The 27,073-nt window shown below is 37.4% G+C and overlaps 4 protein-coding genes across 15 annotated transcripts in view; 2 read left to right on the top strand and 2 right to left on the bottom strand.

The window, feature by feature from the left end:
* Positions 1-9,819, bottom strand: part of LOC126369868 (probable cytochrome P450 304a1) — an 85,837-nt gene extending 76,018 nt beyond the window's left edge. The window contains exon 1 of the mRNA XM_050014456.1: positions 9,675-9,819. Coding sequence (XP_049870413.1) covers positions 9,675-9,768 — 94 coding nt within the window. The 5' untranslated portion in view covers positions 9,769-9,819. The remainder of the gene's footprint in view (positions 1-9,674) is intronic.
* LOC126369875 (odorant receptor 85c-like) overlaps positions 1-17,841 on the top strand; it is a 32,659-nt gene extending 14,818 nt beyond the window's left edge. The window contains exons 1-8 of one of the 3 annotated variants that reach the window (XM_050014469.1): positions 9,852-11,822; positions 13,284-13,532; positions 14,745-15,013; positions 16,088-16,289; positions 17,033-17,132; positions 17,342-17,446; positions 17,524-17,685; positions 17,762-17,841. In XM_050014469.1, coding sequence (XP_049870426.1) covers positions 11,668-11,822; positions 13,284-13,532; positions 14,745-15,013; positions 16,088-16,289; positions 17,033-17,132; positions 17,342-17,446; positions 17,524-17,685; positions 17,762-17,818 — 1,299 coding nt within the window. In that variant the 5' untranslated portion in view covers positions 9,852-11,667 and the 3' untranslated portion in view covers positions 17,819-17,841. Of the gene's footprint in view, positions 1-9,851; positions 11,823-13,283; positions 13,533-14,744; positions 15,014-16,087; positions 16,290-17,032; positions 17,133-17,341; positions 17,447-17,523; positions 17,686-17,761 lie in introns of those variants that run through there. The other 2 variants (XM_050014470.1, XM_050014471.1) reach the window with 2 other exon arrangements.
* A 9-nt stretch (positions 17,842-17,850) lies between these two features.
* LOC126369894 (uncharacterized protein C15orf61) lies at positions 17,851-19,108 on the bottom strand. 4 transcript variants are annotated; one of them, XM_050014501.1, is made up of 3 exons: positions 18,945-19,108; positions 18,349-18,527; positions 17,851-18,159 (listed from the first exon to the last, which is right to left on the bottom strand). In XM_050014501.1, the coding sequence occupies exons 2-3, from the start codon at positions 18,500-18,502 to the stop codon at positions 18,032-18,034; spliced, it is 282 nt and encodes a 93-aa protein (XP_049870458.1). In that variant the 5' UTR covers positions 18,503-18,527; positions 18,945-19,108; the 3' UTR covers positions 17,851-18,031. The 4 variants fall into 4 exon arrangements, with proteins under 4 accessions (XP_049870458.1, XP_049870457.1, XP_049870456.1 ...); XM_050014500.1 differs by having other exon boundaries at positions 18,349-18,532; XM_050014499.1 differs by having other exon boundaries at positions 18,696-19,108.
* Positions 19,109-25,619: 6,511 nt separating this feature from the next.
* LOC126369849 (intermembrane lipid transfer protein Vps13) overlaps positions 25,620-27,073 on the top strand; it is a 45,359-nt gene continuing 43,905 nt past the window's right edge. For all 7 annotated transcript variants that reach the window (XM_050014413.1, XM_050014414.1, XM_050014416.1 and 4 more), the window contains exons 1-2: positions 25,620-25,980; positions 26,057-26,143. In XM_050014413.1, coding sequence (XP_049870370.1) covers positions 25,881-25,980; positions 26,057-26,143 — 187 coding nt within the window. In that variant the 5' untranslated portion in view covers positions 25,620-25,880. The remainder of the gene's footprint in view (positions 25,981-26,056; positions 26,144-27,073) is intronic.

Consider the following 27,073-nt stretch of genomic DNA (forward strand, 5'->3'; position numbering starts at 1 on the left):
ACACATACTGTATGTGATGCAAAACTGGTTGGAACGTTTAAGCAGCGCGTGGAGTGGGGTGTGTAACAGTGATAAGAACCGACCATCAGCTGCCGGCGGACTGTGACTTGTTTGGAACTACCTACCTGTTAGCATAGATTACATTATAATACTACATACTATTTAGTGTTGGTTATAGTAATAGACAGAGTACCTACCTACAGGTATAGCTTGTAATTTTTATTAAATATAAGACAACCATTGTGACGTAGTGCGAGGAGCAGGCATCGAGACAAACTTTTGCGGGTTTACCGATGTCTGTATTCCATGTTTGTAACATTGTTTTTATAAGAAAAAAAAAATAATAAAATATTGAGTTACCCTTACAATAAATACATTAAAACATATAATGACTAATTAACAGAGAGTGTTCATTTTACACTCAGGAGTCTAGGGACGTATTTGTGTATGTTTTATCCATCCAGTTTGAACCCTTATGTTCAGGTAATAAGAAATATATTGTAACTGGCCCTTTGGATGTGTTGAATTCCACTTCAAAGTAATCAGTGAGATAGATATACATAATTTCATTCTGTCCGTTAAATCTAATGCCGTCGGCTCGGATGGTATAAGTAGAGATATGATTCTTTTAAGTCTCCCGCGTACACTGAAGGTTATATCTGACATTGTCAATAGATCCATTCTATCTGGTACAGTTCCTAGGCAATGGAAAAATGCACTTGTCACACCGATTCCAAAAATTAATGACCTTAGACCAATCAGTGTTTTGCCATTTCTCTCAAAGATTTTGGAAAAGGCTGTCTATTTCCAATTATACAATTACGTGGAGAAGCATAGCGTTCTGCCAGAGGCCCAATCCGGTTTCAGGAAGTGCCGTGGAACTTGCACTGCTCTGTTGGATGTTGTGGATAATGTCTTGTCCGAGCAGGATGTTGGCCATGGTACTATTCTGGCCTTGCTCGACTTCTCGCGGGCTTTTAATAATAAATTTTGCGTTAATGCAATCATTAACACCTCCCTCTTAGTGGCCAAGCTAAAATACTATGGACTAGATGTCTTGTCAGCTGCTTGGTTTGAGGATTATCTTGACCAGCGTTTTCAGTTGGTGAAGTTACTGAAAGATGACGGCAGCTTTATTGTTTCTGCTCCAAGGCAGGAGACTTGCGGTGTGCCGCAGGGCTCTATTGCTGGACCTCTCTTATTTATTATTTATTGTGCAGATCTAGTGTCAGTGATAAAGCATTGTAAGTACCATTGCTATGCAGATGACGTCCAACTTTATATTTCAGATTCTCCAAATAACACGTCTGTTTTACTGAGGAAGATGAACGATGATCTGATTAGGATAGTAGATTGGTCATGCAGCAATGCTTTGGTACTGAACCCGGCAAAATCTAAATGTATGGTTCTTGGTAATACTAAAAAGCAAGTCGAGGCGATTCTGTCTAGCGGTGGAACGAGTGGAGGAGGCAAAAGCCTGGGTATCACCTTTGACTCCCAGCTCCGTTTTGAATCCCATGTCTTGAGCTTGGTCAGGAGCTCTATGTTTCGCCTAAAGGTTTTATATAAGATCTGTAAGTAATCTAAGCTCGTACGCCTCTGGCCGGACATTTACACCGGACGGTGTCTTTCAGGGGTAGTTTCGCTTTTAAGCTACTAAGTGCTGGAACGACCTTCCACCTCCAATCAGGAACCGGAGCTCTAAGGTTACATTCAAAAAGTATTTAAAGAATCACCTACTAGAAATACAGAGGTTAGGTATACCAGCGATGTACTTGGGATAGCGGTTGCTGCCTCTTTAGATTACATCTGGGTGCTCCTGGATGTCCGTTTTCGTTTCGTTTTGTCTATTATGATTATGAAATATTATATGTATATTATGTTTATTTAATTATCGCACTCACATCACATGCACCATAGCTACACACTGCCTTCACTACTCACTTATAGATCCTTTTTTTAGTGTAATATTTCTTTCTTTTATTGTTTGTTTCTGCTTTCCATGTGTAAAACTAAGTCGTATTTTTTATACTCTTTATTTACTTTTTAAAATTCATTGTGCGGGCACTCGCGTTTCACCGATAGGCGTGGGTTGAAAATCAGTGTTGCCCTCTGGGTAAATTTTCACTGAACCCTGGCCTTTTTTGGTGAACTGCGGCACCCATATACCTTTATGTTTTCCAACTGAATATTAATGTAATGTGAGTATATTTTAATGTTGTAAATGTATATGTGTGTCGTAGATTTTACCTAAATAAACTTTTTTATTATTATTATGTTTGTCATTTCCATGTCTCGGGACTATGGAGTCACGGACTTTTGGAAGGCGTGCGTGGGGCCGAAGCCAACAAGTAGAGGCCCCTTAAGACAAATTAAACTAAATGTGATGTGACACCAACCGGCGATTATCCCTGTATGCACTATGGGAATGCACCCAAAGACAATCCCCAGTTCGTGTAGGACTATTGCAGATTATGGGAACAAAGGGAACTGGGCTATTGGGTTGGAGGTTAGTGGACCGGATACTGGGGCTATGGGGGACTATGGCGCCTGCTCGACCAATGTTGGTAACATGGATACAATGAGCAGGCGGTGACTCGCCACTCACTGGACGGGCCACCTATCTAGCCGACGCGACTGGACGGCAAGGCAGCAACATGGTTGTGAGCAGCTCAGGGTGCCGAGAGGTGTACACCGCTTTCTGCGAGGCGGTTTACCCGCCTCACCAATTCGCGACTTATGCATCTTTCACTTCCACCCTGCGAGCGTATAGCTCTAACGCCCCACTCTGGCCGGCCAATGAAGGCAAGCCAGAGGTGAGAGTCCTGCGGCCCCCGCTGGGGTCCACTCCGGCCGGCCAGTGAAGGCAAGCCGGAGACGGAGGGCCTGACCGACTCTCGGGGGATCTCAGCTCCGTGGTGTCGTCACTCACCAACAGCTCGCCACAAGCTGGACTGCGGAGACTGACTGCACTGTTGAATTCACCAGGTTCGCTGATGAATGCACCAGAGGGCGATGGGGTCGTCACATCCCGACGCCTTTATTATTAATATTATTATAACAACCCTGGGATACGGGTGATGACCACAACGGTTGCAGAGACGGAGATGGGAGCCATCGGTACGGAAATGCAGGATGGAAGAGGCGAGTCACAGGGGCTATAACCTGGAAACTGACAGAGAGCAGCAGTAACTGTCAGTACTAATCAGAAGCGGAGGTCAGGAGTTCTAGTACGGATTTGAAATAGGCTACTCTGGGCGGCATCCCACTCGCGTCGGACAGAGTACTGTGGGGCAGAAGGCAAGAGGGGAACCACTGCTCTATGTTGACCTAAAAAGTAGCATGGAGAATGCTACACTGACAAGAGCGTGGCTCCGACTACACCGACTAAGTGATAATAACGGGAAATACAAGTTTTCAAAGTTTGGGGCATGAATTCCACCTCATTAATCAGCGTGATTTTATAATCACTTATGTGCCTGCTACGGGGTACGGGATGACGTGAGGATGTTTCTCTAGTGATGTATGGCAGCGCTGCGCTCAAAATTATTTATAAATTAAGTTATACCTGTACATCTGTGGCCCCGTGGTAATGGCCCCAATTCCTGCAGACACATCCTAAGTTTGTTTCAAGTTATAAGAACCTGTCATTTTCTTATCCGCCGAAAAAGAAAGGGACGGGTGATATGGGCGTTATCGATTGACAGCCATAAAATTTATGGAACACACGTCGATTTTAGGCAGAAATTAAAAAAAAAACTCTTCCAAAATTTATATTGGTCAATAACCCGACTGAATTAAGTTGACAGCACACGTCAAACGGGTTGCATATGAGCGAGATGCCCTATTTTATTGTACCAGGTTAATCGTTAATTTTAAAATTACCAGTTGTCAATCATCAGTCCCTTTCCTTTTCGGATAAGAAAATTACAGGTACTTATAACTTAAAATAAACTTAAGATGTGTCCGCAGGATTTACGACCATTGCCATACGAAAGAAAACGACATAAACCAATCTATTCTTATTTTGGAGTAGATGCATCTAGTTTGTTTACAAAGATAATAATATAACAAAACACTTAGCCTTAGCTCCTGTTATTATTATCATAAGTAGGTACTCAGTGTTGTGTGCGTCCATAATGGCCAGGTACACCGGAACTTTTCTTAAGAGTATTTTATTTTGTGTGTTTGTTTTGTTAGATACAAAAGAATCGATCGACCTAATATCGCCTGATACATCACTATGCTAATGAACGTCACAACACTAGCTTACGTACTTTGACAGATCTTATAATTACCGCGCATTGAGACGATTGTAAAACGTTATCTTATTGAAATATATTCATTAATTGTAAGTAGTAGATTTATACTACTTACTGTTGCACCATAATAAATAAATAAACATTATTGTACCATCACGCCTGCATTCCCGAAGGGGTAGGTTAGGGTAAGTAGGTACCTAATAATACTCATATAGGTACACCCACTCACAACAAAAATAGACTTAATACTTGTCTATCATAATTAGAGTAAGTAGGTAAGTAAATTATAAATGAGAAACAATAATAATATTAACTGCAAACTCTTTTATGAGAACTTAGTTAACAGCGAACTACTCACAAATAAATTAAAACATAAACAGCCTATATACGTCCCACTACTGGGCACAGGCCTCCCCTCAATCAACCGGAGGGGGTATGACCACGCTGCTCCAATGCGGGTTGGTGGACGTGCTTTTACGGCTGCCAGACACGGGTAGCCGTGAAAACGTGCCCTCCGAAGCACGGAATCATCTTACTTTTTCGGACAATCAAGTGTTTCAAGCCTGAAAAGTCCTTACCAAACAAAGGACAGTCTCAGAAAGTAATTTCGACAATGTCCCCATCGGGAATCGAACCCGGAAATCCAGATGACGCTAACGCTCTAACCACTAGACCACCGAGGCCACAAATAAATTATAAATCAGTCAATCAGTCGTCTCGTTAGCCTTCTGGTGAACGAACGTGTCTTAGAAATTATTACCCTATTGCCGTTTAGAAGTTAATTACCAGCGATCCTCAAACTTTCGTGATGAGTGATTCCGAGTGTGCTAAGTGTGGCGATGCCTTGACAGAGGGAGTGCACTGCACCGCGTGTAACAAATATTTGCATTTCCCATGTGCTGCTATCACCGAGCGTGGTTACAGAAACCTTGGTACCAGGAGACTCACGTGGCGCTGCCATATGTGTAAGCAAGCTGGAGAAGCATCCTCATCACCACAAGTAAAGCCTTTGAATTCAAGCGACATATCCGTGGCCGGAGAGTGCTCGGAGTCCCATGACTCCGAGGTTCTCAAGGAAATACGGCTTATCTCTCAAAGGCTTGTACCACTGGAGTCCTTAGCTGATGAGATCAAAGCCCTGAGAGCGGAGTTCCTTAGCTTGAAGTCGTCTGTCGAAGAAACCAGTGCCACCGTCAAGATATTCGAGTCTAAGTTTAAAGACCTGGATACACGTTTATCCAAAGTGGAAAATGTTCAGGAACATGTTTGCGATATACAGGCACGACTTGATAAACTTGAGCTAAATGCGTGCGAAAAAGACCAATGGGCCCGAATGAATAACGTTGAGATCAAGGGAATAACGGAAGTCAAGAATGAAAATCTATTTGATGTGCTTGAAAATTTGGGCTCTAAAATTGACTATAAAATAATCAAGCAGCAGATAAATTTTGTAACGCGCATCCCTTCGCATGTCACAGACAAGCCGAAGCCCATAGTGGTATGCTTTAACAACCGATACGTGAAGGAGAATTTCGTAGCTGCAGCTAAATATCATTATAAGCGAAATTCCAGAGCGCTATCATCGGCTGACCTTGGGTTGTCTGGGAAGCATAATATCCTTGTGCACGACCATCTAACGCCTCGCAATAAAGAACTTCTCAATAAAGTGAAAACTGCTGCTAAGGATAGAAATTTTTCATACACATGGGTGAAGCATGCGAAAATATACGTGCGAAAGGAAGATACATCCCCTGTGATCCAGATCAAAACCGAGAAGGATTTAGCGAAAATAGTTTAAAGTTCTTCCAGCCCTCACTTAAATTACGTTTGTGTTCATTTGGAAAGGTCACTTGTGTCAATCTTAATCTCTTAAGTTTGAGAATCACATGCATAATTTTTGAACTAGTCGTATTCCAATACTTGTCACTCAATGTTTCGTACTCAGGTACATTATCGTGTCAGCTTAGTAGGTACTGCAAGATCTTGTATCCGGCCGTAATTACTTTTGTAGCCGCTCGCATAAGGTGCATTCTATATTGCATGACGATGCAATGTATGACTAATGATCGCTTAGACAGCTTGGTGCCACAACAGGTTTATTCTTTTGTGCGTTTAGTAAGCGGAAACTCAATGTTCTATGTGAACATGCACAGTGTCTTACTGTATCTTAATATACAAAAATGTTCTTACATAACCTTCAGTCGCAAAGTTGTGTCAATTGATGTGGGTTATACCCTTCACGGTCAGTCTATAACTAAAGTGGATAAAATGAGGGATCTTGGGGTGATTCATGACAGTAAACTGCTATTCGAGGACCATATTGATAGCGTAGTACAAAGAGCCAATAAGGCTCTGGGTTTCATTATGCGTACCTGTAGTGAATTTCGTAAATTAAAATCTATAAAAATTATTTATTATGCTTTTGTACGTAGTATTCTTGAGTACGCATCACAGGTTTGGAATCCACAATATGAAACCTATATAAACCGAATTGAAAATATTCAGAAACGGTTTATGCGTTATCTAGACTTTAAGGCACGAGTCTATACATCTGGCTATCTGGAACGCTGCAAGAGATATCATTTCCTACCGCTAGTACTAAGACGAAAGGTCACCGACATAGCACTTCTAATGAACATAGCCAATGGTTCTATTGATTGTCCGGAACTTTTGTCTAAATTGCATTTACGCGCAAATATTCGTAGTTTGAGGCAACGTCCTATTTTATGGGCACCTTTTGCGAGAACTAACTATAGGCATAATACCTACTTGATACGATCTATTGACAGTTTTAACAGCTTACCACCTGAGTACGATCTAGACTTGTTTTGTTCTAAAGTATCCATGATGCGACAAAAAATTGCGAAAACTTTCTTTGAGACACAAGTGACTTATCAGCCCTAGTTTGAGAACGTCAAATGTTTGTATCTACCTTACTTAACCTGCTTTAACCTACCTACTTACTTAATTCTTGATTTTTATAATTGTAAAAGGGTAAATAACTTAGCCACTATTAGGTGGAGACTTGTAATTAGCCTTTAGTTATTGTCTGGTTATTAGGAGAAAATGTATATGGCCGTAAGTCTTCCTCAAAATAAATTAAAAAAAAAAAAAAAAAAATAAGCATAAATTAAATCGAACTCTTGTCAGACATATATGTTGTAAAATAATGTAGCTGCATCCTATCTACTTACATAATGGATGATCAAACGAACTTCTATGTGAACTTCGATCATTATTATATGAGTTCCTTCATTCGAAAATACCGTAAAACGGGGTAAATAGGAATGGCGGGGTAAATTGGAATAAAACTCTGCTTTTTCTTAACCGCTCTGTTACTGTCATACTATTTTTGATAGGTCAATACTTTTTGTATTTTTGAACGAACCTACATTTTTTGCTATTGGCTACACTGTGAATTTAATCGAAATAATCAGGATTCACCTAAAAAAACCGTTTCAAAGTGAGGTCTTCCTAGCCCCGTAAAAATTGTACTTTTTAACTTCAGGTTTTTGCTATGTTTTATTTAAAAAAGGGTTGAAATAGACTTGTTATTATTTATAATAGTGGATTGTGGTTTAAAAAAACGTAAAACTAAGTAAATAATTGCTAAATTTCACTGATAATCTTAGTTTTTAGTCAGGCACTAGTTTTTAGATTTTTTTAGGAATAATTGGAACGCAACGGGGGGAAATAGGCACATGTACAGGTATAATTGGAACGAAGTAGGGGTTACTTGGTTTGACTAAGGGGTAAATTGGAATCTCTAAATAGGGTTGTCAAAAATCGAATCCACCTAATTCGTGAGTAAAATGTAGGTAATCTATGTTTTATGTGATGTAATATACACGTTTATACCTATAGGTAAACAGTTATAAATATCATGTTGCAGTCGTAAACAAGAAAACCTCTTACTTTTTTTTTACATTTTCTTATTTTCTTTTTATTATTTTTTGAACACATTTGCTCATAATTGATCCATAATAATACCGATTTTGGTGTAGTATTTTTAAAATTTAATTTCTCGAAAAAGCATGTGTCCCATTACGCACTAGTGCGGTAATGACATTCAAAAAGAGAATAATTCCTACTCCGAGTAAAAAAGTTAATACAACTCATACATTTAAAGAATAGATTTGAAATTGGCGTCTGATCGCATGTTGTTTCGCTCACACACTGTAGATAGCTAAATAGTGTGAACGAGAAACCATGCGCGCAGACGACATTTTTAAATCTATTCTATAAATGCGCAAGTTATGCGTAAAAAAGTTATTAAAGAGGAAGAATTTGGTTGTCAAGGTTGACACCTTGACCCTATCGAACGGCGACATCCATTGGGTATTGGCTATAATTTATTGAGATACAGTGCAGACAAAGTCGCGAGACGCCGCTAGTAAGAACTAAAACTAATTGTTTCAACCCTATTGAAAATTCCAATTAACCTCTCTGTAGGACCTATTAACCCCGTGTGGGGTAAATTGGAATCCAAGCGACTTTTTACTGATTTTCTTAAAATATGACGTTAGTTTGGGAATTTAAAGCTATTTATCATCAAGAAGAGCTTATGACACATCTTTAAGATAAAGAGTTGCATAGCCTATGACTTACGGAAGTAGGTCAAAATTCCAATTGAAAGTGAAGATTGGACCAATTTACCCCGTTTTACGGTAATAATTTAAGTCATTAATTATTTATTGATTAAATAAATAAAACATTGTTTTTTCATTGCATGTAGGTTGAAGGGACTGCCTTGTATTAATTTATGTTATATCTGAAAAATGTAGCGACGAAATATACTTAATATCAAATATTGCACAATTATGTCACTACTTAGTCTTGCCTGGAGAAACACTGAGGTCTTTCACTCGGTAAAACTTTACACCAAATTTTGGCTGCCAAGCGCCTACCATTTTAATATACCCTGTCGTTTTGACGTGACTTATTGTAGATTTGCCGCAGATGGCATTAACTACTTGGCTGGACAAATGGGGAGCGCTGAAGGCTCTCACCCGGTACAACGTTTAAGACAACAGGCCTGAGGGTGCCCAGTTGGGCGCGAACCTCGGCTCAGGGCGTCGTCTGAGAGGAAAAATATTTGAAAGAATTATTCGACCCTAGTGGGTCGATAGCGATAAGCGCTGAATGAGGGAAATCGTCGACCACGCCGGCGGGGTCGGTATCGGGGTCCTGAAGTAAGTCATTTCCCAACCAAGTACCTATCTCACGTCAAAAAAGTCTTAACTACAAGCTCCTTTCAATAAACTAAAATTTCTACTCGAACTTTCCAGTGAAGGATTTCTAAAACTATTAGGTACTTACAGCGGAAAATAATAATTTGGGCCGTTCAAAATAATATTTCCTCCTATAGTGATATAAAAAGTTTCAACAAAATAGACATTATTGAAATCTTACCTGGTGGAAAGTTTTTGGGCTTTTTATACGCATTTATAACGAAGTATGCAATCACTACGGGAATTAACACTGTAACTAGCGCAACACTTAACATGTTGTAGTGTCGTATCAATTACTACTAAAAGTAACATCGCAAATGACAAAGTTATATACGTATATACATAAGCGACTATTTGTGTACCTTGTATAAAGAAAATGCCCAGTAAATGATTGTCGTTAAATAATATATTAAGTATATGAATCTCAGTATCCACTTGTAAATACCAGATGTTTATTATAATAATTACCTACTACTTATGTATGATAGATAGATAATTATCTGATTATAATCAGTACTTGTCAGTTTAGTAAGTGCAGCGTTATTTTGATGTAAGTAGCGCAATATTTTTGCCTTTTTCGTCTTTTTCTGGTTATTTGGACATGCGCTTTATTTAGAATTCGAAATTTGAATTAGTCTCATCTTATTTTATTTTCTATGTCAGTTGAGGTCTTCGCCTTCACACCATATTATTCCTAAACCCGACTCACGTTTTATTTGTATGAAATGCGGCAAAACATGCCGTGCTGCTATTGGCTTGATAAGTCACAAGAGATCCTGCAGCAAAACGTGACAACTACATCACCTGCCAAGATGTTGTGGCATCAGATATCAGTCGAAATATGTTCATCGCGTTTGATCAACTGAAGAATTTTATTACAAAATTCAACTAAAACAAGTATAATTAAGTTCTAATAAAGCCGTAATATTATTGTGCATTGGCGTCGTTCAATGATGAGTTTCCGGTCTATCGTTCTCTACGGCCAAGGGGACCAAGCTTGGGGTCAGGCTTGAGATCACGCTAACATGCGCAACGTGATAAAATTATTGATCGTTTGGCGAAAACGATAAATTTGTCACTTTCCCTAACACATGTCGAGAAAACGATGATGAAAAGAAATGTATTTGGCAACATGCATACTTTTCCTGTTGATTCCTTTGTCAAATCCAGGACAATAAGCTAAAATACTGTAATAAAAAGTAACAGTATGAATATATTACGTAGACATGTCAAAAGTCCACAATCCACAGAATGAGATAAAAATATGGTGCCATGTCAGCGTTCATAGACAATTTTGACAGCGCGACATAACTCTTTTTGGTTTGCCGTTAGCACCAACGTTGCGCATCTTGCAAACAACTTAGTACCTATTATTCAACTTTTATTTACAGTAGCAAGTGCTCCACTTCGCTACAATAGGTACATTTTATAATCCAGTCAAATCACCTACTTACCTTAATCTTTTTACTTTTTTATTCGTTATCTATATTTTTTTTGTAATAAATAGCTAAGTATGTTTTGACAAAGGGTATGGGGCTTACCTTGATTGTAAAAGGTTATCAGTGCTCAATTACACCGAACAATATTGTTTTTAAACTTGACATATTTCGGGGAGTATAGTTTTAAACCACGCGCTATAGTTTTTATAGGGTAATTTCTTAACGTATAATATTTTTTTTTTGTAATGGGACGTTTTAGACCGCAGATTGTGACTTGGAACCATAAGACTCGGAGAGAAAGACGTTGCGAGACCGGTGGTGTTACAATTCAAAGATTACGCTAAGAGAGACGTAAGCTCCTTTGGTATCGACAACGTGGCATGGGAGAATCAGAATTGGCTTGCACAGCGATAATGAAAGCATGGATCGTCTGAAACAGACGTATGAGCTCGTATATATGTATAATACTTATGTCCGGTTGTAGGTCCCTGTTGAAAGTATAGCACATATAGTAACATAGTTATCATACAAAACAAAATTAGCTCTAAGTATCGCAACAGGGAACCTAAAGATTTTCATAACGACGTAATTATTGTTAAATCACATGTAACGACCCGTACATTATCGTTGATTGGTCTTGTCCTTCAGCTAATTAAGGCCAATTATTTAATCGAGCTTCAAATACATAATGACCACAAACAGGGGTATTTCTCTAGTGCACGACAGCAAGGTAACATGGCGCTTTTCATCAAGAATCTAAAAGCGTTCATAAATAAGGAAAACTTTGACTTTGAGAATCCCCATATCACTCTGAAAGCTTTTCATCCCCAAATCTATATAATGTACATGATAAATGGAATATTCTTCAACAACAGAAACAGTAAGATCAGGTAGGTGATGCGTAAGTTATTTTGTTAATGACTTACATCAGTATTCTTAGATGTTCAGTCATGAGCAATATAATGTAAGTACCCACTTTAGGACTCTGGCGCACTAACATATTTGACATTTAGTGAGACTTACAGTTCGTTTTGTCAAAAAAGTTAATGTGACATGGTACCAAAGTGTATATGTCGTGGCCAGATCATAGAATTGACCATTTCATGAAATGATCGACCATTTCATGAAATGGTCGTATTTCATGAAATGGCCAACTTCAACTGACCATATCGTTTAAACGTCAGCGTTTAATGATATTTCCATCCACGTTTGGCCATATCATTAATGTAGGGTGTCCATGATAAGTGGTGTAATAAAAACGCGAAATAAGGTAGGAAGTAATGTATTACTCTAGTACAAAGTACAAAAATGTTTAAAGTCAATTAAAAATTAAAAAGTCATTTTCGATTAACGGAGTGTTGATGTAGTTGACATATACGCCGTAACTGCATCTCGCTTTGAAGTCGTCGTCATATTTTTTGACACTATTTCATGCCATTGGTCATCATTCAGTATACTTTTCGTGTGTAAGATAAACATACTGGCGGCGTAGGGGTGGCCCAAGGGCCACCCCCGCCGCACCCTAACCTACTGTTATGCCTTGTAAAAATTATAAAAAAAAGGATTATGATAATTTAAATTATGACAAAAACATTTATGCGTTTTAATAGAATCCTGTTTCAAGTAGTTAATGCCATCTGCGGCATATCTACAATAAGTCACGTCAAAAAAAGAAACTTTACGGACAGTAGGATCGTCTATATTTTTCTTTTTTAAAATTAATATCTCTTCATTCGCAGTTTTAATTACTTATATCATATTTCGAAATCCAATAATAGTCCATCGATTTACGTAGCGTGGTCACTCGACCTTCATTATTTGCCATATAACCTAAAAATAAAAATAAAGTTGCTGTATACTGTTAATACGAGTTTTTCTTTTCACCTTAGTGTCAAAACATTGCTTCAATGCACTTTTATCTTGTATTTGCTCATTATTATTCGTATTATTCGCGTCCACACAAGAATAATTATTGTCCGCCGCCATTATGCAAAACATAAACAAAGCGACACCAGCGCCACTACCGGTGGATAATGTTACTATTTTACGATATGATCACTAACGTTTGGCCATATCATGAAGTAATCATGCATTTAGTTGGTCATATCGTTAAACGTTTTGTGTTCATTGATCTGGCCAAACCACATCATGATGTGGCCAACGAATGTTGTTCTATTTCATGAAATACGACCATTTCATGAAATGGTCGATCATTTCATGAAATGATCAATTCTATGATATGGCCACGATATATATATATTTATGCTCGTGACCGTACAGCGACATCTATATTTTTTTGGGAACGCAGCCTGGTTGGTGAAGGTTTGAATTCCTTTTTGTACGTATTCCAGATACGTGTATCCGATGCTTAACACTACGATGGCGTTGATAGCGAGTGCGTTCCAGATGATGTTCATGTACCGAGGAGTCACGATCGAGGACTACGCGTTCGCCTCGGAGTCCTTCTGCTACGTAGTGATCCTCGGCACTGCTCCCCTCGTCTACATCAGCACTCTCTATAACACAGACATCATCATCACACAGCTCAATGAAATGGATAAGGACTTCATCTTTATAAGTAGTCTGACGACGAAGCATAGGTATTAAACAAATAATATATTATTATATTCTTCCACCAACCCGCAGTGGAGCAGCATGGTGGTGTATGCTCCATACCCCCTCCGGTTGATTGATGGGAGGCCTGTGCCCAGCAGTGGGACGTATATAGGCTGATTATGTATGTATTATATTCTTCTCCTCCGTGGTCTAGTGGTTAGAGCGTTGGGCTCACGATCAAGATGTTCAGGTTCGATTCCCGTTGCGGACACTGTCGAAATCACTTTCTGAGATCGTGTTCTGTTTGGTAAGGCCTCAATCACCTGATTGTCTAAAAAATAAAACGATTCTGTGCTTCGGAGGGCACATTAAGCCGTTGGTCCTGGCTATTAACAAAACGGCCCTCTCCGGTTGATTGTGGCGAGGTATGTGCTAAACAATGGGACGTATGTAGGCTGTTTATGTTATGTAAGTATTGTCATTTTATTTCCTGAACTTTCGTTTATAATGTGATTTTATCATACTTACTTAGAACATAATATATGAACATTATTTTAATAGCAAGAGTTAACTGGTTAATAAAATAGAAGAATAAATCTCTAAATCTTAACTCACAAACTGTACCTACACCTTGGGAATTGCGAGACATTCCCGCCACAAGTATCCTAGGATTACTTAATGGGAGGTCTCGGCCACGATGTACTTAAATAAAATTTGGGAAATAAAGATTAGATAGATAGATAGATAGATAGATAGAACGTTTATTTGCATTTATTTTATTTTTATTTATTTATTTAATAACTAATATGTAAAATATGTTTGCAATACTTCGTAAATAATGGTACCTAGGTAAATTCCATTAAAATGACGCACATCTAGGTATCTGTCAATAAGTATCATGTCTGTCTTTTGCTATCTACTATTCTGTAAATCCGTAATATCAGAATTAGACAATGCCACTTTAATTAGTTTTTTTTGACGTTACTAATTGTAGATTTGCCGGATATGGCATTAACTAGGTATTTGGCCGGATTAATTCGTTAATTCACCCGTTAGCTGATTTGGTGATAGGGAAGTAGATAAAATCTAAATCCCTAAGTGGAGTTAGGAAGTTTTTGATCTTCAAAAACTTTGGCTGTTCAAAATTTTAAATTAAGTACTTTCAGAGGTCGATGAGGTGTGGATACTTTGTTCTTCTTGTGATGGATGTACCTCTGATGACCGCGTAGGGATATAATCATGTTATATTTTTTCAGAGATCATTTCCTGAAGGGTCAACTGATAATTTGGCAGCTGTGTTTAGCGTGGTTCGCGTTCTGCACGGTTGTTTGTGGCATGTACATCGTGAACACATTTGTTCTCCTTTTTCACTACAGTCTAATAGCCACCCAGGATGAACATATGATCAGGCCATTGATCTTCCCCATGTGGCTCCCCGAAGACGACCCCTACAGGACACCTAATTACGAAATATTCATGTTCTTTCAAATTGTTTTGATTTCAATTATTTATCAGAACTTTTGCGGTTAGTATTTTACTGTTACTGTGTTAAGTGGCTACAAATATACACTATATACACATATATTAGATCTCTACTACACATACATAATTATATAGGTACTTCTAGGCATTTACTGGCTAAGCGTATATCTACTACCTTGGCCATATCTTCACATACCATCAGATTGATGAGATTGTGGTCAAACGCAAACCTATTTTTATCCAACTGCGACGAAGCAAACAGGAGGTAGTCCTGCCCCCCAATCTGTCCTAAGAATTCGTCTACTACATCATACGACCACAGCAGTCTTCTGATTCTGAACGACACTTTATATGTAATACCATCGTATTGAATTCAAATGGAGGAGAAATATTTCCTTGTATCATACTTTTAGTGCGATTTTTCGTAGGTAGGTAGAATTTCCCTAGTCGGGTTTTAACTTTGAGTTAAAAATGAAAACCTTTTTTATAGTACTAACCTGATATCACAGAATGAGGAATAATACCACGTACTAATACTATAACAAAATCATCTTCTCATCACTAGTGGATCTCCACTCTATCAGGGTTTACGGGAGTGTGTTTATGTAGTTACCTACAATTTTTTTTTCGTAGTTGTTACATTAAGGCCATGTTGTTTTTATTACAAAATGTAGAGTTTCGCTCCACGAAATGGCATCAACGGGTTGCGAGGAAAGATGTAGGTTTTTTAGGATGTAGGGATTTCCTCCGTGGTTCGAATCCTGCCTACGATATGCCGGCGCCTGCCACTGTTTCACTGACTAGACAAATTAGTATTAGGTAACTTAATTTACTTACTTAATTACTTCACTCGCTATAATGCTATATTTTATTTATATTGAACGAATACCGAATACATTTTATTTGACGTAGATCGGCATCACGGCCGTTGTCAATAATCTTGGTTTGGCTTATTAAAGTAAAAGTTGTTACTTATTTTGTATCAAAAGTTACTTTAGTTAGCAGAAATCATGCATAATATATAGATGTCTGGGACCTTCCAGGTTCTTAACTACCTACTTACTTATTAGATAGGTACTTTTTATGGGTACTTTTTAATTTATCACTGGACTGCCAGGTTACGTGTACATTCAATTCCACATTCTCATACACTACTACACTATAATGGACGTGATCATACTTGACTTTGAGGATATATTTGATGACCTGGATGAGTCTGTGGTGGACTTGAAGAAAGACGACTCTCGCCGGGTTGAGGTCCAGCTCATTCTCAACAGCAGGATGAAGAGAATCGTGCAATGGCATATCTCGGTTATCAAGTAGGTGACCTATCGCCTATATTGTTTATATAAGTAAGTTTTTAATAATAATGCACCACTTGACTGCGATAAAGAAATAGGTACTTAAATGTATTTTTTAAAGTGAGCGGGTTGTATTTTAAAGATCACATTTTACTTTATAAAGATTAAGAAGTAATAAGTTTACTTTGACAACTTATCGAATGCTTGCAGTTTATGTAGTTCTTATACATATTAGGGTAAATTGGGGTAATGGGAGTCACTTTAACGAAAATCGTATTCCAAAATAATATCTTTATGTACCTATTGCAACCAACTCATATCAAAGTCTACTTAATTGGCTATTATTTGCAACGCAACAACACACAGCTAAGCGTAGATAACATGAAATGGCGGCCAGGTCACGTGCGCGTGGTTTAGTGTTTGTTGTTTTGTACATTACGTGGGTGACTCCCATTGCCTGATCTTCCCCTAATATATCTAATCATTTATTTAAAGATATTTATAAGGATGTATAAACACTACTACTACTTACGAGTAGGTACTGCGGGGCGGAACGCAAGAGGGAAACCACTGCTTTTCCCTAAAAAAGTAGCATGGAGAATGCTATAAGGATATAGATAAGGAAATATGATTTAAATAGAGAAATAGGTACTATTTTCTCTAGCGGCAATTTATTTTTCCACCACGTGCTGGCATGCATAGGTGCCAGTTACTGGCATGTGCAATCCGAATATTCCTACTAATATAGGTTTACTTTTTAGGTCTTTGGACACGTTATCTTCGGTATACGGACCTCCGCTTGTATACCAAGTGATGTTTAGTTCGGTAGCAATTTGTATAATGGCATATCAAGTAGTCAATGTAAGTACTGTTTGTTCAATAAATCTAGACCACTTAGGGACGCAATTCAAATTACTGCGGCGTTGGTCTTTTCTGATGCTAAATGGTTCCCAGGATCTACCTCTTTTTGCCATAAACTATAATTATAACCTGGTCAATGTCGTTGTTGAATTGCGTTATCTATTAATTAATACCTACTAAATTATTTATCAATCGAATTCTGTTTGCAGCAATTGGAGAACGGAAAAGTTGATTTTCTCTTCGCAATGCTTTGGTTTGGTGCGTGCGTCCAACTTTGGATACCATGCTACCTCGGAACTTTGATGAGAGATAAAGTTAGTATCGAAATGCTTAAGCGCCTACGATTCAATATTAGCGATCTATTTCGTGATTGCTCATTGGTTATTTGCAGGGGTTCGCAATGGCGGATGCGTGTTGGTATTCTGGTTGGTCAAATACTAAGCTGAGTATTATGTTACGAAACGAAATAGTTTTATTCATATCAAAGACACAGCAACCTCTCATTATTAAGTTTACTGCGCTGCCTAACCTAACGCTCGAAACATTCTCTTCGGTACGTAAGGCTAATGTGTTTATTTACAGTAAAATGTTTTCAGATATTTCGTTATTGAATAAGCTGTTTTTTTCAGATTATGAGCTCGTCCTACTCGTATTTCAACATGCTACGCCAGTCAACTAAAGACTAAAGGAACCGAATATAAGAAAAGAGTAAAAAAAATGTTGTTTCATTTAATTTATTGAGTTACCCTTACCTTACAATAAATACATTAAAAGATATAATGACTAGTTAACAGAGAGTGTTCATTTTAACCACAATGTTTCTGAAGTGAAAGGATATTGCACTCAAGAGTCTAGTGACGTATTTGTGTATGTTTTATCCATCTAATTATGTACAGTTTTCAATATATTGAACCCTTATGTTCAGGTAATAAGAAATATATTGTAACTGGCCCTTTGGATGTGTGAACAATTTCTGTATGTCTTATAAGCATAGTGGCAGCTAGACCATACATCAGACATGGTATACCTGAAAAAAAAGAAACCAGTACTTAAAACCTGTTGTATGAATAACAATAAGAATTGTTGTATTGAATAAGAATAAAATTTCTGACTGAAAATTTCAAAGTATATAATTAAAAGCATAGGTATAAGTAGTTTATTGGTTTTTATCATTTCTGGGATAGTAATAAGAAAGCTGCATATTATAAGTACTTACCTAAATTAGCAACTTTAATAACTCTCATGAATTTATCGGAATAATTTAGATCTTCAGCTTTTTTCTTTGAGCAGTGGTATTTGATATAGGGGAAGCAACCAGTCCTTAAAATTTGATAGTTCGACTTGCCCACCTTCCAGTTGAAGTTCGACATACCAAATTGATCATCCTTTACACTACTGTACTGAAATAAATACAAACATTTTGTAGAAAAATGAAACATCAAAACTCAAAAACATTATTGCAGCTGGTCTTTAATGGTGACTTGTGGGCCTGCTCAACCCATTAGGGATTGCAAGCGTGAGTTTACGTATTAAAATATTACATATCACTACTACATTCATTACCTTAACAAAATATGATGTCCATGGAGGTTCATTACATTGCGCCAAATACGCGGTAAGAACTTCAGACGCGGTTGGCCTCGAAAATATTGAAAAATGTGCTACAGACATGACCCATACTTTGGTACTGTTAATAATCGGCCACTAATTATGTACATTATGTTAAAAACAATAATACGAATGTTACGTAAATGAAAACGTAAATAACTATCGGTTCATGATGAATTTCTTTTATCTTTTGTTATAAGTTACCATAATTAATCAATGTGCCTGGATGTATGTAGTATTAGCTTCGCATTGGTCTGCACTTCCTCCAAATAGAAACAAGTGCAGATTATTTGTACTCAAATCGAAATTAATTACGGATCAATAACGACCATAACAAAAAGCATATTCAATGATATGTCACTATGACAGAATGATTTTTTTTTTTTTTGTTTTGGTTTTCCCCGAAGGGTAAGGCAAAGGGAACTATGCCCATACAGCCATGTCTGACGTATTTTTTTTCTTGATGATTAATGAAATGATGAAAGGTGATGATGATGAAACCTAAGCCCCCACCCTCGGAGTAGACTCCTACTCCGAACCCCAAACGAATTAACTCAAAAGTCCGCATAAACTTTTGAGTTATGAAGCGGCTTCCTGACACGAAGCGAAAATAGGCAGATACACTTTGTTTATTGAATACTCCAATATAATAACACTCGCGAATGTCTTCCGACTAACTTAATGCGATCATTAACCACAAAACACCACTTCGTATTAATTATTTAGATTACTCAATGAAGAAAGCAACTGTCCCGTTCCCGTTTCCCGCCAAAAAGCCTATGACAGAATGACTGACAGTAAACAGCTGTTATTTTACTTTTTTCTTATTTTATTGGACTTGAATCTTGGTTTTGTTATTAGAAATCGACAGAAAAATATTATTTTTGGTGTTTTTATATTTGTTTGTTTACTTCGTTTCTATAAATTTTATGAGATTTTTTTTCGATGAACATAAATACACTAATTTTATTTCTAAAAAATTTAAAATAAATACCTGCATCTACAATTGAAACCCTGAGAGCACATGCCAATAAAAAAGTTGCCAATTTGATGTTTCTGTTCGGGGTTATGGGTCAGAGGAAGAAAATAGAAAATACTTTAGTAAAGAAAAGAGTAATTTATTAACGCAACACACCCTACGCCATTGCATGTCAGAGAGAGACCGTAGACAAAACATAGACACTATAGTCTTTTTCTTAAAATAATAGGGATGCGTCACACACGACCAACACCAGTGATGTGACATTGCTACCATAACACCCCCCCTCAATGTTACATCACTCAACACAACTATATAAAAAAAATATCCAATACAAAACAATCAAAAACTTTACATCCCATGACAACTTAATACAGACTTCTAACTCATAACTATATCTCTTTAATAATACAAACTGTTTTCCATAATATAAAATCAAACCCTTACTTATATAAATTTAAACTCAAACTTAAACTTCTTGAACTCAAAAACTCTTCCCTATAAACTTAAACATCTTCAACTCAAAACTTAAACTTAAAACTTCAATAATAACTTCTATTAATCAACTAAACAACATGTCTCTACAACTTACTTACACACAACTTAACTTCTAAAACAATATCTCTTTACATTTTTCAAACTTAGCTTTACTCAATGCTTTAGTACATATATCTGCCACTTGACTTTCAGTTTCAATATACTTCAAAATTACAACATTATCTCTAACTTTATCTCTAATAAAGTGATACTTCAAATCAATGTGTTTTAATCTTTTATGATGCTCAGGATTCTTTGCAATATGAATGGCTGATTGGTTATCTTCAAACACAACAAAATTATTAATTACACTTTAAATTAATTTCTCTTAACAGATTTCTAATCCAACATCCCTCCGAAATACCTTTAGCTAGAGCTACATACTCCGCCTCCGTTGAAGATAACGCCACACACTGTTGCTTACCCGATGACCACGACACAGGACAACCATATACCTTCATAATACAACCTGAAGTAGACTTCCTGTCCTCCTGATCTCCTGCCCAATCCGCATCAGTATATCCTACTAATGGTACTTCCTCACCTTTCCTGTATATCAACTTTAGACCTAATGTCCCTTTAATATACCTTAAAATCCTTTTTAATCCCTTCCATACATCCTCACCTGCGCATGACTGAAACCTGCTTAAATAACTCAGAGCATAACATATGTCAGGTCGAGTACCTAACATAGCATACATTAAGCTTCCAATCAATCTCCTACATCTTCTTATCAGTTCTTCGTTCTTCTTATCACTCTTCTCAATTCTCAGTCCTAGATCCATTGGTGTAGATACTGGCTTACATTCTTCCATTTTATATTCCCTTAGTATTTTTCTCAAATAGTCTTCTTGGTCAAGCTCAATCACTCCTTCTTTCTTTCTTATGTTAATTCCTAAGTACTTTCCCTTAATATCTTTCATATCAAAATCCCTTCTTAACGCATTCTTCAACTCCTCAATCTTCGTCACATCCTCAGAAATTAAAATAATATCATCAACATATAATAACACGTAGAACTTTACTCCTTCCTTGTAATATAGACAATAATCACACTTGCTTCGAATAAACCCTTCCTGCATCATCAGCTTGTCAAATCTCTCATTCCAGTATCTGGGTGACTTCTTCAATCCATACAAAGACTTCCTTAACTTTAGTACCTTCCCATCCTGTTTCATACCTTCTGGCTTCTCCAAGTAAACCTCCTCATCAATACTTCCATTTAGAAATGCATTCTTCACGTCCATCTGTTGTATTTCCAAGTCAAATCTATTGGCTATAGCAAGCAGGATACGTAATGTTGGTAATTTCGCCACAGGAGCATAGATTTCTGAATGATCTAACTTATCTTCTTGTTTAAAGCCTCGTGCTACCAATCTAGCCTTGTAAACTTGTGTATCCTCGTCCTTCTTTATTTTGAACACCCACTTGCTATCTATTGTCTTCTTCCCTTTAGGTAAATCTGTCTCTATCCACGTCTCATTTTTCTCTAATGCTTCCAGCTCCTTATTTATCGCCTCTATCCACTTTATCTTGTCTTTTCCCTCTACAGCCTCCTTGTAAGTTAGTTCTTCCTCTCCATGTACCAACAATCCCACATCATAGTCCTCCAACCATTTGGGTTTCTTTACTCTCCTCTTTTCTCTTCTATTTCCCTCCTCCAACACCTCTTCACCAGCACTCAGCCACTCATCTTCAAGATATTCTTCTTCAAACTGCTCACTTCCATATTCACTTCTTTCTATATTTTTCTCCACTTCTTCTGTTCGCTGATCCTCTTCACTTACCTCCATCACTTCTTCATTTCCTGTCATCTCCTCTTCTTGTATTACACTGTCTTCATTATTTCCCATTGTATCTTCATCTTCTTTCAACAGGTCTTCACCTTCTAATACCTCCTCTTTATTTATTCCTCTGCTTTCCTCTGTATTATTTCTTGTCCTTTCCAAAAACACAACGTCCCTGTGTGTCTCCACTTCTCTCTTATTTTTGAACCAAACTCTATATCCTTTTGTATTCACTCCATATCCTACAAACCTTCCCAGTTCTCCTTTTGGGTCCCACTTTAATCTTCTCTGCTTTGGAATATGAACCGATACTTCATCTCCGAATGTTCTCAACTCCTTGATATCATAACTCTTTTTATACAGTAACTCATATGGTGTCTTCCCTCTCTGGCTACTACATCCTGTTCTATTGATCGTGAATACCGCATTATGCACTGCCTCAGCCCACAATTCCTTGTCAACATTCGCACTTATCAACATCGTCCTAGCAGCTTCTACTATGGTTCTCATCTCTCTTTCTATTCTACCATTCTGCTCCGGGGTGTACGCCACAGTGGTTTCATGCACTATCCCTTTCCTCTTAAATATTCCTTCCAACTCCCTGTTTTTAAATTCACCACCACCATCTGACCTGAACTTCCTCACTTTACATTCAAACTCACTCTCAAACTGCTCTAAAAACTCTACTATTTTATCCTTCGCCTCATACTTATTTTTAAGAAAATATACCCACCTGTAGCTGCTGTAATCATCCTTCAGTAAAAGGAAATAAGTAGACCCGCCTAAAGACCTTGACTCCATCGGCCCGCACAAGTCTGCGTGCACCAGCTCACCTGGACCCTCTGCACGGCTGTCACTGTTGGAGAATGGTAACCTATGTTGCTTTCCCTGTATACAAGATGTACATTGACCAATTAGCCCTTCATATTTTACATTGTTTTGATTTAATATTTCTTTTACATGCCTAAAATTTTGATGTGCAAATCTCTCATGCCATGTGGTTAAACTTAACATTCCTAAACTATCATCATTATCAAAATTATTATCAAACTTGAATTGCATAAAATAGAATTTGCCATCTCGTTTAGCCTGAGCACAAACTGTGTTTTCCTTTAAAAACTTTACATGGTTACTACTTGATATAGTTATATATCCCTTATCAATTGCAGAAGTAAATGAAAACAAGTTAGCCATCAAATTTGGAACATATAAAACATTATACATTACAGAAGGTATGTATTCTGAACCGTTAAAAGCTAGAAAATGGATATCACCTACTCCTTCACAATCCAGATGCTTACCATCTCCTATCACAACCTTTTTAGAGAGAACCCTAAAATTGAAAAATAATTTTCTATCATATGTCATATGCTCACTGGCTCCAGAATCTAAAATAAATTCAGATTTATTTTTTAATATTGGCTCCTGAACTATAAATGCATTTTGAGATTGTTTTTCTTTAGATATGCTACAGTCTTTAGCCAAATGTCCAATCTTGCCACACTGATAACACTTTTTCTGTAGGTTACAGACTGCTGAAACGTGACCTGGTCTACCACACCTAAAACACTTCAACCGACACTCACTTTTCATATGTCCGATTTTACCGCACGCGTAACACTTTACGTTTTTCTTATCGCTTTTCTTAGCAACAAACGCCGACGACGACTGTACTGTACTATCGCCCTTTTCCTTCACTCGCTCTTCTTCTATTAACAACCTAGCGACGAGATTATCATAGGTTTGTTTATCTTCGGGCGCCGACTCCCATGCAGACACGAAATGTTTATAACACTCGGGGAGTGACATTAACACTTTTGTAATTACGAATTTCTCCGAAATATCTTCTCCCATTTGTTTCAATTGATTTTTCAATTCTTCTATCTTTGACAGAAAAGTAGACATCTCTGTACCTTCCTCGTACTTATATTGGAAAAAGCGTTGTTGAACTATGTGGATGCTTGCTTCTGACTTCCGTTCATAAACACTGGCCAACTTTCTCCACATATCTGCCGCCGTAGAACAAGTTATAATATGCGTCATCGCATTTTCCGACATCCTTGTCACTAACCATGTTTGAGCTTTAGCATCTTTCCTTTCCCATTTAATCCTATCATCCTCGACTTCTGGTTTCACACATTTTCCTTCTACTATTTCTAACAAGTCTTGACTTCTCAGTAAAATCACCGATTGGAATTTCCACAGATTCCAATTGGACGCTCCCTCCAACTTAATATGCGATCCCGCACCCCTGGAATTATCTTCTCCCATTTTCTTGCTTGGCTTTCACACCTTCCTTCCCTTCTTTGAAATAACCTTACTTTTGTTCGACCACGCCGCCCAGTACGCCGCTTCCCTGCCGATCGTACCAAATCCGCTCTCCGATTCTTAACTAATTAATCACTCGCGCGCCTCTGGGCCCATAACCTGTTCGGGGTTATGGGTCAGAGGAAGAAAATAGAAAATACTTTAGTAAAGAAAAGAGTAATTTATTAACGCAACACACCCTACGCCATTGCATGTCAGAGAGAGACCGTAGACAAAACATAGACACTATAGTCTTTTTCTTAAAATAATAGGGATGCGTCACACACGACCAACACCAGTGATGTGACATTGCTACCATAACAGTTTCTTGCTTGACTGACATCTATAAATGTTGCCGGTTCTAATTACTTACCCCAAAGTTCGTATTGTTAACGTTTATCTATCAAAACATATCTTTTGGTCTAATTACGTGTTACTTATCGCGTCTATGTAAATAGCACGTGGAGGGGCTGTTAATATCAGATATAAAAACTCCCCTCTATGCGTAGCATCGGGGGTTAAAAACCCTGTCACGATTATGAGTGTAATTTTTTTTTTTGTTTTGGTTTTCCCCGAAGGGTAAGGCAAAGGGAACTATGCCCATACAGCCATGTCTTTCGTATTTTTTTTCTTGATGATTAATGAAATGATTTAAGGTGATGATGATGAAACCTAAGCCCCCACCCTCGGAGTAGACTCCTACTCCGAACCCCAAACGAATTAACTCGAAAGTCCGCATAAACTTTCGAGTTATGAAGCGGCTTCTTGACACGAAGCAAAAATAGGCAGATACACTTTGTTTATTGAATACTCCAATATAATAACACTCGCGAATGTCTTCCGACTAACTTAATGCGATCATCAACCACAAAACACCACTTCGTATTAATTATTTAGATTATTCAATGAAGAAAGCAACTGTCCCGTTCCCGTTTCCCGCCAAAAAGCCTTATGAGTGTAAAATAACTTTTATTTTTACCGTTTTGTTTTGGTTGGAAAACAAAATGTCTTTTATTTTATGTACACAGTTATTACTGCCGATTCTGATTGACAAAACTTAATTTTATTTTAGTCAGACAGCTCTAAAAAGCGCCATTCTTCACTTAAGACGAGTATAAGACAAATATAAAGCTAGTTTTAGAACTGAACTTGGTGTTAGCAGTAATCAGCACCATTTTCCAAGAATTTAAAAAAGTCAGAATTGTCATATACCTATTATTTCGCTTCGGTAAATTATTGTATGGAAATTATGTTTATGATATAGCAACACTGATATTTTGCGCCTTCTTCCGCACCGTACCATTGCGCTGCGAATCTATCAACTTTGATTGTTATTTGTGATTTTCATTTCGAAATTGTGCTTAATGCGTAATGATATAAATTCCCGTAGTTGTAGAAGTGACTTTTTCAGAGTAAGATTCGTCTTACCTATTAAATTCGATCATGTGCGTGTGATACAATCTGACCATGACATGAATGGTATTGAACAATTTGAATTTTTCGTAAGAAAATAATAGTTCATCGTTCACGATGGTGTTCGAATCTATTGTGGTGGACGTGCTGAACCGGTTCCTCGGAGACTATGTGGAGAATTTGAACAGGTCCCAGTTAAAGCTAGGAATATGGGGCGGTAAGTTTTTTCTAACAACATGATGTCATACTACCAGACAACTGCGGTTATTTATGTCTGATATATGATGTTTCAGGCGACGTTGTTTTGCAAAACCTAGTACTGAAGCAAAATGCCCTGGAAGAGCTCAACATTCCTATGCAGACAGTTTATGGTCATCTAGGTATGTTATCTTCTGCCACTGTTTATCACGAATGACATGTCGAAATACTTGCGAAATAATAATAACAAACAAACAGCACCAGTTCTTACAAACTAATACTAAAATGTTGCCAACTTGTGTATTTTCTTATAAGAACTTTTAAATTTCATCATGGGTACATTTTTTTTTGTTTTTATCTTGCGATCAGTCTCATTGACTATAAACAGATGAGTTGGGTTTATATGGCATGGAGGACGCTACTCCCAGCGAAGTCGGTCCTCTCTTTGAAGTAGTCATTCGGTCTGACTGTCCTTATCGAAAATATCTCATTTCTTTTTTAGACGACGTATGGTTTCTGGTATAGTTAGTTGCCCTGCAAGCTGATTTGGGTGTATTTCTAATCTTTTTTTGTACTGGGTTCCACGATTGCATATTTCTTCTCTGACCATTGGTACATTTAGAATTTCGTGCACTTCTATTGTTTTGATGAACCATGGTGCACTGTATAAATGTTTTAATATGTAGTTTTGCACCCTTTGTATTACCATTACATTAGAAGCGCTGGCAGAGCCCCACAGTTCTATGCCATGGGTACATAATACAAAGAATATATGAATAATTTTTGAAAACACATGTGGCAATTAGCGCCACACAGTATGACAAAAAATAATTTACATCTTATTTACCAAATAATTGTAAAACATTTTTTCTATAACTTAGGAAGATATAGAAAAAAATACATCTATTAATTTATTAAAAACAGTGTATACTTAGTCAATGATTTACAATATTTATATCTTTTCTACCTACTTTAATTATTTTTATGTGATAACAATATTGTTTCTTACTATTGTTTTATTATTCGTTCTTGCATTCTTTACAGTTGACTAATGATAATAAAAATAGAAATAGGCCAATGTCCCACATAAATATCACGGCTACTGCACAAGG

The sequence above is a fragment of the Pectinophora gossypiella genome, chromosome 9 (assembly GCF_024362695.1).
Source record: "Pectinophora gossypiella chromosome 9, ilPecGoss1.1, whole genome shotgun sequence".
NCBI lineage: Eukaryota > Metazoa > Arthropoda > Insecta > Lepidoptera > Gelechiidae > Pectinophora > Pectinophora gossypiella.

Coding starts and splice junctions, on each gene's coding strand:
- LOC126369894 (XM_050014497.1), bottom strand. CDS start 18,803: ATGTCTGTAGCACATTTTTCAATATTTTCGAGGCCAACCGCGTCTGAA. Junction 18,533..18,695: donor GGACATCATATTTTGTTAAG/GTAATGAATGTA, acceptor TATTTATTTCAG/TACAGTAGTGTAAAGGATGA. Junction 18,160..18,348: donor TATTAAAGTTGCTAATTTAG/GTAAGTACTTAT, acceptor CTTTTTTTTCAG/GTATACCATGTCTGATGTAT.